At 25.1% G+C, this 14,941-nt stretch overlaps 4 protein-coding genes across 8 annotated transcripts; 3 read left to right on the top strand and 1 right to left on the bottom strand.

Annotated features, from left to right (window-relative positions):
* Positions 1 to 204: 204 nt before the first annotated feature.
* On the top strand, positions 205 to 1,259 carry LOC128959926 (checkpoint protein HUS1B-like). Its single transcript, XM_054305961.1, has 2 exons — positions 205 to 787; positions 869 to 1,259. The coding sequence occupies exons 1-2, from the start codon at positions 320 to 322 to the stop codon at positions 1,253 to 1,255; spliced, it is 855 nt and encodes a 284-aa protein (XP_054161936.1). The 5' UTR covers positions 205 to 319; the 3' UTR covers positions 1,256 to 1,259.
* Positions 1,260 to 1,640: 381 nt separating this feature from the next.
* LOC128959856 (uncharacterized) lies at positions 1,641 to 3,294 on the top strand. The gene is made up of 3 exons (XM_054305875.1): positions 1,641 to 2,022; positions 2,099 to 2,507; positions 2,580 to 3,294. The coding sequence occupies exons 1-3, from the start codon at positions 1,731 to 1,733 to the stop codon at positions 3,082 to 3,084; spliced, it is 1,206 nt and encodes a 401-aa protein (XP_054161850.1). The 5' UTR covers positions 1,641 to 1,730; the 3' UTR covers positions 3,085 to 3,294.
* Positions 3,295 to 3,414: 120 nt separating this feature from the next.
* Positions 3,415 to 5,749, bottom strand: LOC128959826 (SH3 domain-binding protein 5-like). Of its 2 annotated transcripts, XM_054305842.1 has the most exons (7): positions 5,621 to 5,749; positions 5,507 to 5,569; positions 5,285 to 5,379; positions 4,878 to 5,204; positions 4,316 to 4,381; positions 3,957 to 3,999; positions 3,415 to 3,887 (listed from the first exon to the last, which is right to left on the bottom strand). In XM_054305842.1, exons 1-7 carry the CDS (start codon positions 5,747 to 5,749, stop codon positions 3,480 to 3,482), a joined length of 1,131 nt encoding a protein of 376 aa, XP_054161817.1. In that variant the 3' UTR covers positions 3,415 to 3,479. The 2 variants fall into 2 exon arrangements, with proteins under 2 accessions (XP_054161817.1, XP_054161818.1); XM_054305843.1 differs by lacking the exon at positions 4,316 to 4,381.
* A 3,047-nt stretch (positions 5,750 to 8,796) lies between these two features.
* Positions 8,797 to 14,544, top strand: LOC128959517 (PTB domain-containing adapter protein ced-6-like). Of its 4 annotated transcripts, none has more exons than XM_054305487.1 (5): positions 8,797 to 8,837; positions 12,874 to 13,017; positions 13,115 to 13,214; positions 13,346 to 14,289; positions 14,358 to 14,544. In XM_054305487.1, the coding sequence occupies exons 2-5, from the start codon at positions 12,889 to 12,891 to the stop codon at positions 14,436 to 14,438; spliced, it is 1,254 nt and encodes a 417-aa protein (XP_054161462.1). In that variant the 5' UTR covers positions 8,797 to 8,837; positions 12,874 to 12,888; the 3' UTR covers positions 14,439 to 14,544. The 4 variants fall into 4 exon arrangements, with proteins under 4 accessions (XP_054161462.1, XP_054161463.1, XP_054161464.1 ...); XM_054305488.1 differs by lacking the exon at positions 8,797 to 8,837 and adding an exon at positions 11,941 to 12,008; XM_054305489.1 differs by lacking the exon at positions 8,797 to 8,837 and adding an exon at positions 12,504 to 12,514.
* Positions 14,545 to 14,941: the final 397 nt, after the last annotated feature.

The raw sequence follows: 14,941 nt of genomic DNA, 5'->3' as shown, positions 1-14,941 counted from the left end.
AAAATATTTCAATTATTATTCAGTCATTAATAACGTCATCGATAGACAAAAAAAGATTAAAATTTTGGTTTTAATTTGAGATCAAATGTTATGTTAATTACATTTAAAACAAATTCAAACATTTATTATTTAAATTAAATATAATTATAAAACTAAATCATTAAATAATTTAATTAAACAAAACAATTAAATTTAAACGTAATTTACGATCAATTTTGGCAAACATTTTGAATGTATTTGAAACGTAAGAATTACATCAAAATTAATACAACAAAGACTTGATTGGGAAGTGTTTGAGTGATAATCAGTGATATTGAAGATGAAGTTCAGAGGTGTTATCACCGATAGTTCACAGATCTCAGCAATGGTTCGCGTATTACAAAGTATGTCCAAGTTTTGGGACACATTCTTCGTGCGACTAACTGACCAACAAATGCAAATGATTGCCGATCGTACCAACAGTTTGGCGCCGTTTGTGGTCAAGTGTGACCTCAATGTTACCGAATATTTTGATGAATACGAGTTCAACGGTTTTAATGATGAAAATAATGTCATCGTCTTTGAGATGCGTTCACAATGTGTATCTCAAGTGATGACCTCTTTGTTGGCCAACATTAAGTCAATGAAATTAAAGCTAATCATGAAATCGGGTCTCAAAATGTTGGTCATTGCGGTTGAATATCCGACACATGACGCCGACCGGTCAGTTCGTCACGATATTCGTGTCGATATTCCGCCGCTTCAATACTGGGATCAAATTTATGGCTTAAATGTTGATACATATGATGTAATGTATTTATGATATTATTTTAGTATTTTATTAATTATTGATTGAATGATAAATTAAAAAACTTAAATAATATTTTAGTTGTCTATTAAATTGCCCGAAACGCGAGCCATTATATCAACCATTGAAAGACTCAACGAAATGTGTAGTTATTTGACTATTAAAGTAAAACCGACTGAAAATAATAAAGCCGTTCTTACGATTGGAGTTGAAAGCGATTCAATTGCTTTGAAAACAACTTTTACTGATTTAGAGATCAATTCAAGTGATGATAACGAAGAAATTGATGGCAGACATTGGGTTTCTATCCGTATTTCAGTTAAAAAGTTTAATATTATTTTTAATACATTGAAGACACTGAAACCAAACTTTATAACATGCAATGTTAAAGACAAAAACAAAATTTATTTTCAATTTTTTCACAATTTTGCAAATTTTCAGGCAATTCTTCCCAATATTGAAGCCTAATATATAAGCCATTTAAGTATTTATTAATCATTTATTTATAATATATTGTAAACTACTTTCATTTTATCATTAAAGTTCATTTTAACTCTATATACTGTATATTAATTTACAGTAAATAAATTTTTAGATTTAATAATTTATTAATCTATTATTAATTAATCTATTAATAATTTAAGATAAAAAAATAATACATTAATAATCATTTAAGTTTTAATGTCACTTAAAATAATTTATTTTCAAAAATAATTTATAATAAATAACTTATAAAAGTATTAAATATAAATGTATGATAATATTGATTGAATTAAATATTATTTATTGAATGTTAAAAACAAATTTAAAGTGAGTTTCATGTAATGCCATCTATTGAAGTGTTGACAGTAATAGAGACACAAAAGTTATATATTTATTGAATACAATACTTAAGACAAGTTGTCAAACAATGACATGATTTGACACTCAAAGACAAAATCAAATGATGACTGAAATGGTTGTGAAGCCAATCGTGAAGAATAGTTTCAATGTATTCAATACGATTGAAACGAAGACCGCCGGTCGTCGGTCACAAAACACTATTGTTTTGCCTCAAAGACACTTGTCTTTGATGGCACTCTCGTTAGGATTTCTTACGATATGGATATTAGTGATGGCATCAGTGTTGGTGTCCAACTCATACAAAGACAATGTATCGGCTAAACAAACACTTCAAGTGTTGCGGACACACAAAGAAATGGCCAGAATTGTGTTCGCCATCGGACACGAAATGGGTTAGAATTTATTGATCTGACATTTGGTACTAAAAACTAAATTAATATCATCTGATATTTGGTTTTTTATAATTAGTATCAACTGTTGATTGGTTGGTATCGATTGAGCCCAAGAGTCACACATCATTGACTATTGAAGAAGCCATTGGTATCACTTGGAAAATGACTGATTTGGTGATCACAGAGATTAGAAAAGAGCTTAGAGGTCGTGATTTGACCGAAATGTTAAAATTATTGTCTTTAATTGAGTTACGTTTATCACAATTACGGGCCAATAATGTGTTTGTCGGACAAAATCCGATAAAAATAATCAAATTTTATGACATAATGTTTGAAATGATTGAAAGAAAAAGTTTTTCATTGGATTCTGAGTCCAATCCATCGTCTATTAAGTCAGACATCCAGACATCGATAACTTATCCTCTATTTATTAAAGGAATGGCTAAACGTTTTGTTGAGTTGTCATTTGGTACTGTTTTTATTAGGTTTGTCCTACAAATGATTGATTTCTTTACTAAACATTTATCTAACAATAATCTATTGGAACTTATTTATAGGTCTGACATTACAATCAATAAATCGGATTATTATTATTATCACTTTATTAGTAAACAACTTATAGACAGTGCTTTTCAGTTGAATCCGAAAGTACAGAACCGATATCTCGAGCTTCATGATAGTGACAGTTCATCCGATGTTTTGATTACTCTATTAGACGAAAGTATTGACCGAAAAGACAATCATTTAGCGAATCTTTACTTGAATTCAGTCAAGAATGAGATCGCAATACTTCTTCGCGCTAAAGATTTTCTCGTGACTTCTGTGTCCTCACACGCAACTCAATCACTGGTTGTCATCGAAAAAGTTCTGGCATTTCATCTTACAGTTGCTATCATTGCTATCTTCACTGTCTTTTTATGCCTTACTTTATTGTGCTCAGCATTTGGTCGAAAACATGACAATAAAACAATGTCTGATATGAATGTTGACCGAAACGATCCGATCTATAGTCTTGAATTTGATGACAAAATCAAAATCTTTGCCACAAATACTGCCAAATAACATGCATTTTAATGTCTCATACAATGAGATGATCTCATTTTATAAGTTAGTATTATACTTTATAATCGTAATATTTTTATAAACCAATTTTAACATTTTATTTATTTTTTATACAATTATTTACTAATATAATCAAAATATTGCATCCATTGTAACATTATTTTATAAATGATAAAAATCACACTATAAATTGCACCGGTAATACTGAAACTGAGGGTTTAATTATAAGTATAATTTAGGTTACCATTAATAACTTATTAATTATATAATAGAATAAATTTGTTTATTTTTTATACTTAAAATAAATATTATATAAACAACCTTATAATTTGTGGTACAATAAAATTAATTAAACTAAATAAATGCTATTTTATTTTATTTAATTTAAAAACAAACTATGGTTTGTCGGTATCTGAAACACGATCGACAATCATAGTGTTATCGATGACTGTATCATCTAAAGTGTCTGTCGTAGTCATACTTTCGGTGTCATCTCTATCACTATTTGTCTCACTTTTGGCATTCCTTTTAGTAAACCATTCACTCTTAAGCGTCAACATCTGTGAGAGGTCTTCTGTTTCGAGACTTAATTTGCGGAATGATTTCCTAAGTTTAGGTGAGACGGCATCAGATGATTCAGCGCCGGCGCCAATACCCCTGTCCTCGTGAAGCAACAAATTGTCGACTTTTCTCCTCTGATTCATCTCATTGTTGATTTCTTCCAGTCTTTGCAATGCCTTCGAGTAATTGAGTTTGGCTTTTGACACTCTCTCCTCTAATGATCGCATTTTACTAATTTGATCCTAATATTTAAAATAACAATAAAATATAATTACTGATAATACAATTTATAATTTTTATTTAACACTCACGTCCATCATTTGATTGAACTGTCCTTTCATTTCAAAGTATGGCCTAAAATAATTAGATAAAATTACAGATCTATTAATATATTAGCGGTAATTAATAAATTATACAAATCAACAAAACTAATTTTACAATTTAATTTAATTGATATATTAATATTATAATAATATTGTAATAGAAAGTACATTAATAAGATACAGTGCATTGCATTAAATGTGTAAACTTTAACTCTAAAGTCATACCCGAAGCGCAAGTGTTATGTGTTTTTAGTATAGCAATAGACAGCCAATAAATATAATGGTTTATAAATTAGTGAGTCTTTAATTATTCATATAATTATTATTAAAAACGTGTGAAAACTTACAACAATTGTAATTCGTGTTGATTCGTAATATTATTTAATTGTAATAAATGTCTTCGAGACTCCAAACTATTGTCCAAAATAAAGTTGTTTATTATAAAAAATAAACCTTAAAATTTGGTTTAAAAACTTAATTATTACTAATGTTGTGTCCTTTAAATTTTATATACATTTAATATATATTAATTATCTAATAATATTTAAATATATTATAGTTTTAAGTTCATAATCTAAAATATGATATTTGTTCAATACCATATAATTTATAAGCTATAATTATCTATGATATACAGTAAATTACAATATATCATATACAGTATCATATTACTGTATATTATGTGATTTTTACATATTACGATACACTCTAAAATTGAATGTCACAACAAAATTTAATTTTGAATAAATCTAAAAAATAATTATTTTTATATACATATACCGGTATATATATATAATATAAACAAATTAAGCCGATTAAAGACTATTAATATAGATATTATGGATTTGTATAAATAAAATGTATTATAAATTATAAACAATAATAATAATTATGAAATCCAATGCATACCTGGTTTTATTGATTGAATGTTTAAGTTGTTTATGCAATTGTAAGGCCAGTTGTTGGGCATTATTATAATCTTGAGATATCCTTTGATGGTTTGTTTGTTCCAAAGTTCGTTGTCTTTCCCATTGATTAACTTTAATGGTTGAATGATTGAGCATTTGCTGCCACGAAGTATTCATCACATTATTCTCCTTCTGGAGACTTTCTTCTGCCAATTTGACCATTTCTTTTGCCATCGCAAGAGAAGTGATGGACTTATCGTATCTGATGACCGCTCTCTCGACATCTGATTTAAGGTCTTTAGCTCTAACTTTTGCCTCATAGTAGGGTCTAATCATTAAATGATTTATAAATTAGTTTGTATTAATAAAATTATTGGTAATAAATTAATAAACGGTAAATATTTATACTTGACTTTATCGACACAATTGCCTAACTTTTTGGCCAAATCTGAGATTTTATTTGAAGACTCGCTAAGCATTACATGAAAATGATTACGCGATTCCTTAAAACATTTGAATATAAAATTAATATAATTTAACACAATATTTATCATAATATTTATCATAATATTTATCAATTTAATGCATCAAAACATATATAACTAAATAAATCATTAGTTTATAACACACGTTGAGCTCGACATCCAATTTGGTGATCAATTGAGTTGATGTCTTGAGATCTTCTAGTTCTAGCTGTTGGTAAACAATGTGTTAATCAAATCAATTGTTTTAATGATAACTCACATTAACTCTGGGATCAGAAATCCATTCAAATTCATGTCCATTAGTGTCGACAATGCATTCTTCGGTGGTCTCATTTGAACCATTCATATATCTTAAATGGTCTGATAATACGGGTTGTGAGCCATTCATAGCAAATATATTATAGAATTAATATTTATATCATATATAATATAATATTAATTGTAAATACACTATAATTAGCGTATTATAAATGCTATTTATAAATAATTATAATTATATTATTATGCAATCTGTAGTATCACAACATTTTTCAATAATTAAATCAACATTTTTATGATCAATGAGTTTGCATTAAATTATGCTTCAAGTAATTTATAATAAAATTAAAAAAAATAATTAGTAATTACTATATATTAATCATAATGTATTAATATTAATATTAATAATATTATTATTATTACTGTATTATACAGTGTTTGTACTTATAATAAGGTTTCTATAAGAGTGTATCCAATGATTTGTCCTTATATTACATAACATTTGTGATGTACAGTACAGTAGTATTACTATTACTACAAAGTTATTTAACAATAATAATGTAAAAGTAATGCTTAACCATTGATGTATTTAAACTAATTTATTAATTTTGGATTCATTATTAAATGTATATTTAATATATAGTATATACTGTATCAATAATACTTTAACAATTTGTTTTAATTTACATTGATAGATTAAATTACTTGAATAACAAATAAAATTATAATAATTTTAATAACTAATTTCTACTAAAATATCATTTCAAATATCATAATAATTTTATTTAGCATCAATTGATATGTAATACACTGTAATAATTTTTCATATTGTTAATTTTGATAATTATTTTATTATTCTTTTAATTTTTAAAATTTTAAATTTTTACATAATTTTTAATAGTTGTCGATAAAAAATTTCATTTTTAATTAGCGTAATTTAAAATTATAGGTGCAAGTTAAATTCTTTAATTAATTTTTAAAAAAGTTTTCAAACAAATTATATGAATAAATTGAATTAATCATTTGAAATTATTATATAATGTATTTTTCATTAAAAAATTATGCTCACAAATAATTAAAATATGTAATTGTTTTTCATAAAAGTTTAAATGTTTAAATTCTTATTTTTAAATGATAATAATTTGAACAAAATTAACTATTTAATTATCAATTTTATGTATTAGATGTAATAAAACAATAATAATAATTACAAATATTATAGAATTCATAAATAATAAAAATACTTATTTGTTATAATAGTATTATACAGTATATCGTAATTTAATTGTCAAAAAATTAAAAAAAAAATTTAAAGAGCATTTAATTTGATGTAAAATTTGTGTCATCAAAGATCATATTATAATACTAATGATGTTATATAATATAAATTATATAATATTGTAAAAGTTTATTTAAATACAATTTCAAACTTTGATTTATAATTATTAAAACATACAAATATAAATGTAATTGTTTTATAATTACACGTAATTATCGAATTTTACATTTTAAAAATCTTACAATTAATATTAATTAAAATTACATTTCAAATGTTTGAATGATAATTCAATTATATATATATATATATATAAGCTTATAAAAAACAATTATTGATTTCTCTTTTATCACAAATTATTGCATATACTTTTTTAGCAATTTAAATATATTTTCAAAATATCAAAAGTTCTGATGTTTGAAATTAAAATATAAATGATATGTAGTTTTACAAACATATACTGGTATTATATAATATAATATAATAAATGAACTAAATTTAATTAATTTAATTAAAATTTAATAATTTATAATAAGCTAATTAATTAGTTGCTATTTTACAGTATATTAATGTCTTATTTGTAATTTATGCAAACTTATCATTAAGTTTACTACAAATTAAATTATGTGACATATGTTATAAAATTAATGCAATACTATAATTGAATTGACATTAAGATATGATTATAATAATAACTTATAAATAAAATTAGGGTCACATTAATGTGATATACTGTATACTACAGTACAGTACTAATGTATTGTGATTTACAATATTGTGTCAAATACTGTATTAATTTAATCTAATGTATTATAAAGTACTGTATTATTGTAGCAAATAAATAGTTGGTATTAGTGGTAATTGTCACGCATAGCTAACTACCGGTGCCATTACAATAATAATATATCTGTCCTCAACATAATACTGTATTAATAGGTTAACTTAACTTAACATAACATACACTACAATATAATACTAGAGGTTGAGCTAATTCAGTGATCATAACAATCATTGTTTTTAATGAGTTAGCGATGAAAAGCTAACTCCAAATAAGTTATGCCAACAATACAAATGATAATAACATTAAAAGAGTCAATCAATTGTTATGTAAAAAAAATTTGATGTCAATTGTGGCTAAAGTTATATATCAATGACTGTAATCATAGGCAATGAACTAAAGTTTGAAATAACTTTTTTTTGATGATATGTTTTGGCAGTCAATTGAGTTCCGCATTGAAATCAAGTGCACAAACATTACAGTATATGTAATGCAATACATATACAGTACTATTAATACTAGTTATACGTAAAGCTTTATGTTATGTAATGCAATACTATTCACATTTACGTTACAATTAAATGCATTATTTTTGTCCCCAATTAGTGTGCATTACATTCAATGTTTGGCTCAATCTGTGCACTAAATGTCTGTAAAACAAGACATCCAAAAACATACGCCTCAAGTGATTACGTCATCGATGGACGAGTTGTGCACTGCTTTGCAAAATTGCAATACAACTCAAAAAGTGATTACAGTTTGCAATTGACTGCCAATCCATTAGTTATGTGTTTATACATTAGGTATGTGTTGTATGTGTTGACTGTTTTGTTGTGACAATCATTTAGTGTAACATTTGGTCCACAAAACAACTCATTGCTATTCAATACAAACAAACAAACATTTTTTGATTACAATTTTGACACAACTATACAACTATTCATATATGATATGTGTTAACCCATTGATTGATAAATGCATTGATTTAGTATTACTACACTATTATTATTATTAATTTATATTATTATTAGTATTATTAATAAGTATTTTCTGATTGTATTCATGTTATGTAATGTTTAGCTTAACATTACTTTATAAATAAATAAATTATATATTTAATTGTTTGCTTATGACATCTGCATTCATATTAACGACAATTAAAAGGTATTTATAAATCAATTATATATTATATTATTTGATTTAAAAAAAGGATTATTAATATTATTGTTAAAACAATTTGTATTGATTTGAATGATATGACATTTATATTAATCTATACAAACATTTAATGCAATTTTGCGGTCATTTATTATTTTTATTATTTATTTGATTATAATTATGGTATTAGATATTTTTTGATGAGTTACTAAAATTTTAAAAATTAGTTAATCTTGCTTATAAATAATATTAAAATTAATTGTTAATGATTTATGATTTATATTTAATTTAATAATGTTTTAGTATTTATTTTGTGAAAACATGATACACTGTATTATACTGTAGTAAATGTATACGATTTTACTTATATTATATTACTATTAATAAATACAATTATGTAATAATTATATATTTATTTATATATTTAGTTAGTTATATATCATATAACATGAGTTACAATACTTTGTGGTATTTCTAAAAATAATTGTTATTATTATAAGAGTTGATAACCTGAAGATCAGTTGGTATGCAATGAGTTAGTGATCTATTTAAAGTCGAGCTCTATCTCAAAGTCGTGATCCCTGAGCTATGATGTGTTTCATTGATGTTGTGTCCCATTTCTGATGTTTCTGTGAGACAAACCACCACTGGAACAGACAAGTCATGCCCTACCAGTGCCTCAGTTAAAGTTACCATTGTTTTTGTTACTCGAGATATCATTAAAAAATATTATTGTCCGGTCATTGTTCTCTCAAATTGTCACTAATTTTGTTAGCATTACATTACCCGTACGTTATTTAATCCATTCAAACAAATGAATTAATATCAATGAAAATATTACACAATTTTTGTTTATTGCAGCGATGATTGTATATATTAATTAAATTAAATATTTATTGTATGCGGAAAAATATAAAACTCATAGAAAATAACATTTTAATAAATTGCTAAATAATGGCCTGAATTTTGAAGACTTATTCATGAAGTAATACAACACTTCATAAATATATAAACATTGGTTCACTTTCTGTGTCTAATAACTTAAGTTATATTCATTATTTGCTTTTGTGTCCCAATATTTTTAGTTGAATGCATAAATCAATTAATTTATTATCTTTAAAACATGTTAACAAATGGTTGTCTACATAACACATAACTGTTGTAAAAACTTTATTATTTTCAACATTTTTCTGATGAAAAACTATTTCCAAACAATAAGTAGTGTTTCAGGAATTTAGTTATAAAAGTAAAAATAAAGAAAAAATAATTTTTGTTCAAAACAAATATAATAACAATTTTGTTAGTCTATTAGTGTATTTATGATTACCTGTATTTTTCAATTGTGAATTTCCTGTACTTAACATAGATTTTTATCAATTGTTTTGTGAATGTTGTGTTATATACTTACAACAGTACAGTACATGTGAACACCACTGTGCTTAAAGAAAGTTTGAAAGTTATGTTTTTTTTTGTTAATAATACTAATTGTTAATTTTGTTAATAATTTCAAATATTATGTTATTTTTTGTTTAACTGTTTGTGATCTAATGTCTGTCAATTAGTTATACTAAATGCAAACCAATTATATTTTAATATGACATTCTTTCCATAGTTTAACTCATACAACATTATTATTATTAAAATATTTTTGCATCAATTAGTTGTCTAAAATATTTAAGATTTGTATCATGCATTTTACATTAGCATACATTATATTGTTTGTGAACCATATTATGTACTGTAGATCTACTTTATTATAATATTTTTGTATTTCTATAGTTTGTAAGTGAGGTTAGGGTCTAATTGCCCGCATATAAGATCTATTAAAAGGCTATTTATCATTGATTTGGCAAATCATAGGCCGAGACTCAAGTATTTTCAAATAATATTCATGTCTTCGCTATTGTAGTATCAGATAAAGCAGTGAAATGATTCAAATGAAATGCAATATCTTTCATAACTTTAATAATATTTAGAAATATACAGGCATTATATAAAATAGGTGAAACTGGTTTTTCTAATGAATGTCATTAGAAAATTATAGTTTTTAAGAACATTTACATTTCTATGTTATTTATTATATCTTAAAACTATATGAATTATAAATTCTGTAAATTCCGTAATATTAGAATAACTAATATTAGTTTAATAATAATTCATTTACATTTGTATAATTTGATTTACAGAATTTTAATTTCTTATTAAGTTTTTGAGATAAAATATATTTTTCTATGTTAATATACCGGTCCATTATACACTAAAGTATATTTTATTGAAAGTTTAGAATAGTTAGTCAAACTAGTAGTCATATTTGAAAAATATTTTTGCAAATAAAATAGTGCATTCATTTCCATTACAGATAATTTATTCTCGAAAAACCATTGCTTTCTATTTTGTCACTGATTTGCCACTCTATAGGTTTGCCTTATAATGACATTTCATGGTCTCTGTCTTTCTTTCTTTTTTTCTTTCGTTTTATTTTAACTAAAGAATGTGTCTTTTAGTGCAAATATGTTATGCCATTGTATTTATAAAATACTTTATTTGATTGATTTTTTCATAATTTTATAATTAAATGACTCCTGTAATGGGAAATCATTTTAGTATTATACAGTATATTTCATCAGTGTATGTGAAATTCATAAGGTTTGACAGTTTATTTTATTTGTTATTTATTATACAGTATTATATAGCTTTACAATTAAATCATTTTTAGACAAAAAGTGATATATATAAACAAGTTATTTATACTGTATATGTATACCTATTTAATAACATTAGAAATAGTAAAAATAAACTAACATTAAATTTGAAAATTGCAATATATTGATGACAGTGAACTCAATGTAAAGTTTTTTATATAAAAATTTCCAGGAATTGTAAGTTATTACTGTTTATATAATAATACATAATATATATGTAAAACATAGTCAATGCAAATATACCAAACCTATAGGTGCTGTTCATCCTTAGAAATGGACTTTGAATGGTAATAGTTGTAACACAAACTGACTATAAATGTGATGTTCATTGAATAGTGACGTTAGTATAAGCCATCCGCCTCTTTGATGGCATTGCATATCATCGCAGGACTAGTTAGTCAATTGAATGTTTGCAGTCTTGTAGTACCAGTTACTGACTGGTCCTCACTTGAAGGCAAACCAATCAATTTTAAATGTAATCTCTTTACCAATTGTGACAAATGACTTGAAACCATCTAAACCTATGATTTCCTCATGTTTTCACACTTTCTCTAAGCTATTAAACAAATAATTTTTTATTTATAATTGAATTAATATTTTATATTATCTCTTAAACAATGTATTCTTAAATAGAGAATTAAAAGTGCTTTAATTGAACTAATAATTGTTTTGTAATAATGAATAAATCGATAATTATTTATTTATCATAACATTATTGATTAAACAATAAGGAATACAGTAAAATATAATTTATTGAATTACAAAACAATATTTTGCAATATTGTGATGATGTTTGTGTGAATTAATGTTATAATACAACTACAGTACTGTATATAACTTATACAATATATGGGTTGTAAAACATGAATTTACTGGTAGAGTAATATTAAACTCATTTTTGTTGTTTTAAAGTGATGTTATGCTTAATAGTTAGTTAATATTATGAATAGTTAAACAAACAGTTAATGTCTTCAATTTCAAGTATTGTTAACTCATTTGGTATACATTTAAAAGCATTTTAATGATATCATCCGATTATTTCTATGAATGCTGTTTCACAAGAAATATGATGTTTGTGTAAACTATAAAATATTAACAATTAGTTTCATATATAAACTATTTTAATTGAATTTTATTAATCATTAATATTTTTTATAATAAACTTATATTTCATTTTATAGATAAATAGAAAAAGATATTAATTTTTTTATAGTTATTTAGTAAATAAATAAATATAAAAAATAATTTATTTAAAAATAGTTTTTCTAGTTATTCGTTGAATGATTTATAATACAATACAATAATAATTATTTTTATTCTATAATTGATTCAATTGACAGAACAAAAGCAAAAAAATGATAAAACAAAGTTCACTATTGAAATGGACTCAAAACGGCAATAAAAATATGAAAAGTTTGCATAAAAACAATTGGATTCATCCGTCGGAAGCTTTAACCAGAGGTCACGTCGCATACTTAGTAAAGGTTTGATTCAGTAATATATAATTATTATTATTTTGTGGCACTATTTATAGGTCAATAATTTTATGACAAATACTTAAATTATTTTTGTTTCAAACAGTTTTTAGGCAATACTGATGTCGATCAGCCAAAGGGTATTGAAATAGTTAAGGAAGGCATTAGAAAACTGAAGTTTAATCAACACATCAAAAGAGCCGAAGGTATGTATCATTTGAATAATAATTATTTTTGAAATCTTATTTAATTTAAATTTGCTTTCAGTTTTTTTTAAATATAAAATAATAACGAATACTAATTGAAAAATTTTATTATACTTAAAAATATATGTTAGGCTCTAAAATACCGAAAGTAGAGTTAACGATATCGATTGATGGGGTGGCCGTTCAAGAGCCCAAATCTAAAAGAATATACCATCAGTTCCCTCTTCACCGCATATCCTATTGCGCTGATGACAAGTCAGAGAAAAAATTTTTCAGTTTCATTGCTAAAGAGTCGGAAACTGAAAAACACAACTGTTTTGTATTCATCAGCGATAAGTTGGCCGAAGAGATAACTTTAACCATTGGACAAGCATTTGATTTGGCGTACCGTAGATTTTTGGAGACATCGGGAAGGGATATGGAAATGAGGAAACAACTTATGATTTTACAAAAAAGAGTTCGAGAACTGGAACAACAAAATCAAGACTTGAAAACAAGACTTTGCAAATATGAACAAAATGGTACCAATAATGGTATCAACAATGGTATTAATAATGGCACCAATTCTGAGCATAACTCACAGCAAAACAAACAAATTAAAACAAATTTCAGTGCGGATACCACTCATGCAGTTAATGGCAATGTAAATCATAAGAGTAACTGTCATACACCACCGCAAGTACTTCCACCACTACAACCACCTCCCAGTGCTCTTCCGCGAACACTTAACCGCAGTTTTTCGGAGAATCAATCGGTAAATCTGCTAGATTTAGACATGAGTCATACAAAGCCTACTGTGGGCCGGAAATTAGAAAATTTAAATATTATCGATAAGGATACCGAAGATGAGGACTTCAATCCGCGCGCAAATGACTTAAACAACGGTTGCAATGGTTCCACATTAGAGTCCGTACCAAATGGTCATTCATTAAATAAATCGGCTAAAGATATATTTGGAAGCGAACCGTTCAACAGTGGTAATGATGCCAAAGATCCCTTCGGAATGGGAGAGTTCGCTGCACACGAACTCGAGACAGCTATCGGTGCTATAGACAGAAAATTGGCTGAAATGAGGGTATATTTCATATTGTAGTCGATTGTGACATATATTTAAACACATCTAATATCTGTTTCTTATATTAGGACGGATTTAGTCGCGGCCTATCATTCGGTAACGACGAGTTCACTATTGAAAGTATGGATCCTTTAAACCATAAAACATGAAAATTTGAAACACAATTACATATTTATGATATACAGTATATATATATATATTTCGTTTTTAAAATGTTAATTTTTGTATAAAATTATGACTAATAAAATATATTACCACAGGTAAAATAATTTTATTGATTTAGATAAATCGATGAGTGAATTATTTTTATTAAAAACAAATTTTTCAAATGATTGCAGTGTAAAATATGCATCATTTTACCACAAATATAAAATTTTTTATTTAAAATAATATCACATTTTAGATATTGGGAAAAAAATATTTACAATTAAAAATATTATTTAAAACTATGTTTTAGTTTATAAATGTAATGCAGTTTTTATGAGTGATATAATGCAAAATTATAAATATGAGTGATACGATTATTTTAAATTTAACAAACTTAATATAATTAACGGGTCTCAATGTTATAATAAATCAAATTAAGAAAATAACATTACCGTAACTATATTAATATAAATTAAAATAACGATAAAATACTATTATATATACA

The sequence above is a fragment of the Oppia nitens genome, unplaced genomic scaffold (genome assembly GCF_028296485.1).
Source record: "Oppia nitens isolate AA-2021 unplaced genomic scaffold, nextdenovo-longstitch-racon4-pilon3 scaffold4_pilon_pilon_pilon, whole genome shotgun sequence".
Lineage (NCBI taxonomy): Eukaryota > Metazoa > Arthropoda > Arachnida > Sarcoptiformes > Oppiidae > Oppia > Oppia nitens.
The sequence above is the reverse complement of the archived record's forward strand: the minus strand, read 5'-3'. Positions and strand labels throughout refer to the sequence as shown.

Excerpts from the sequence above, each read along its gene's own strand:
- LOC128959517 (XM_054305486.1), top strand. The coding sequence starts at position 12,581 with ATGCTGTTTCACAAGAAATATGAT. Across the intron at positions 12,605-12,873 it reads TGTTTCACAAGAAATATGAT|AACAAAAGCAAAAAAATGAT; the intron begins GTTTGTGTAAAC and ends TTCAATTGACAG. Across the intron at positions 13,215-13,345 it reads ACACATCAAAAGAGCCGAAG|GCTCTAAAATACCGAAAGTA; the intron begins GTATGTATCATT and ends AATATATGTTAG.
- LOC128959926 (XM_054305961.1), top strand. The coding sequence starts at position 320 with ATGAAGTTCAGAGGTGTTATCACCGATAGTTCACAGATCTCAGCAATG. Across the intron at positions 788-868 it reads TAAATGTTGATACATATGAT|TTGTCTATTAAATTGCCCGA; the intron begins GTAATGTATTTA and ends ATAATATTTTAG.
- LOC128959856 (XM_054305875.1), top strand. The coding sequence starts at position 1,731 with ATGATGACTGAAATGGTTGTGAAGCCAATCGTGAAGAATAGTTTCAAT. Across the intron at positions 2,023-2,098 it reads CGCCATCGGACACGAAATGG|TATCAACTGTTGATTGGTTG; the intron begins GTTAGAATTTAT and ends TTTTATAATTAG. Across the intron at positions 2,508-2,579 it reads TTTGGTACTGTTTTTATTAG|GTCTGACATTACAATCAATA; the intron begins GTTTGTCCTACA and ends ACTTATTTATAG.
- LOC128959826 (XM_054305842.1), bottom strand. The coding sequence starts at position 5,749 with ATGAATGGCTCACAACCCGTATTATCAGACCATTTAAGATATATGAAT. Across the intron at positions 5,380-5,506 it reads AATTGGATGTCGAGCTCAAC|GAATCGCGTAATCATTTTCA; the intron begins GTGTGTTATAAA and ends AAATGTTTTAAG. Across the intron at positions 5,205-5,284 it reads AATTGTGTCGATAAAGTCAA|ACCCTACTATGAGGCAAAAG; the intron begins GTATAAATATTT and ends TTTAATGATTAG.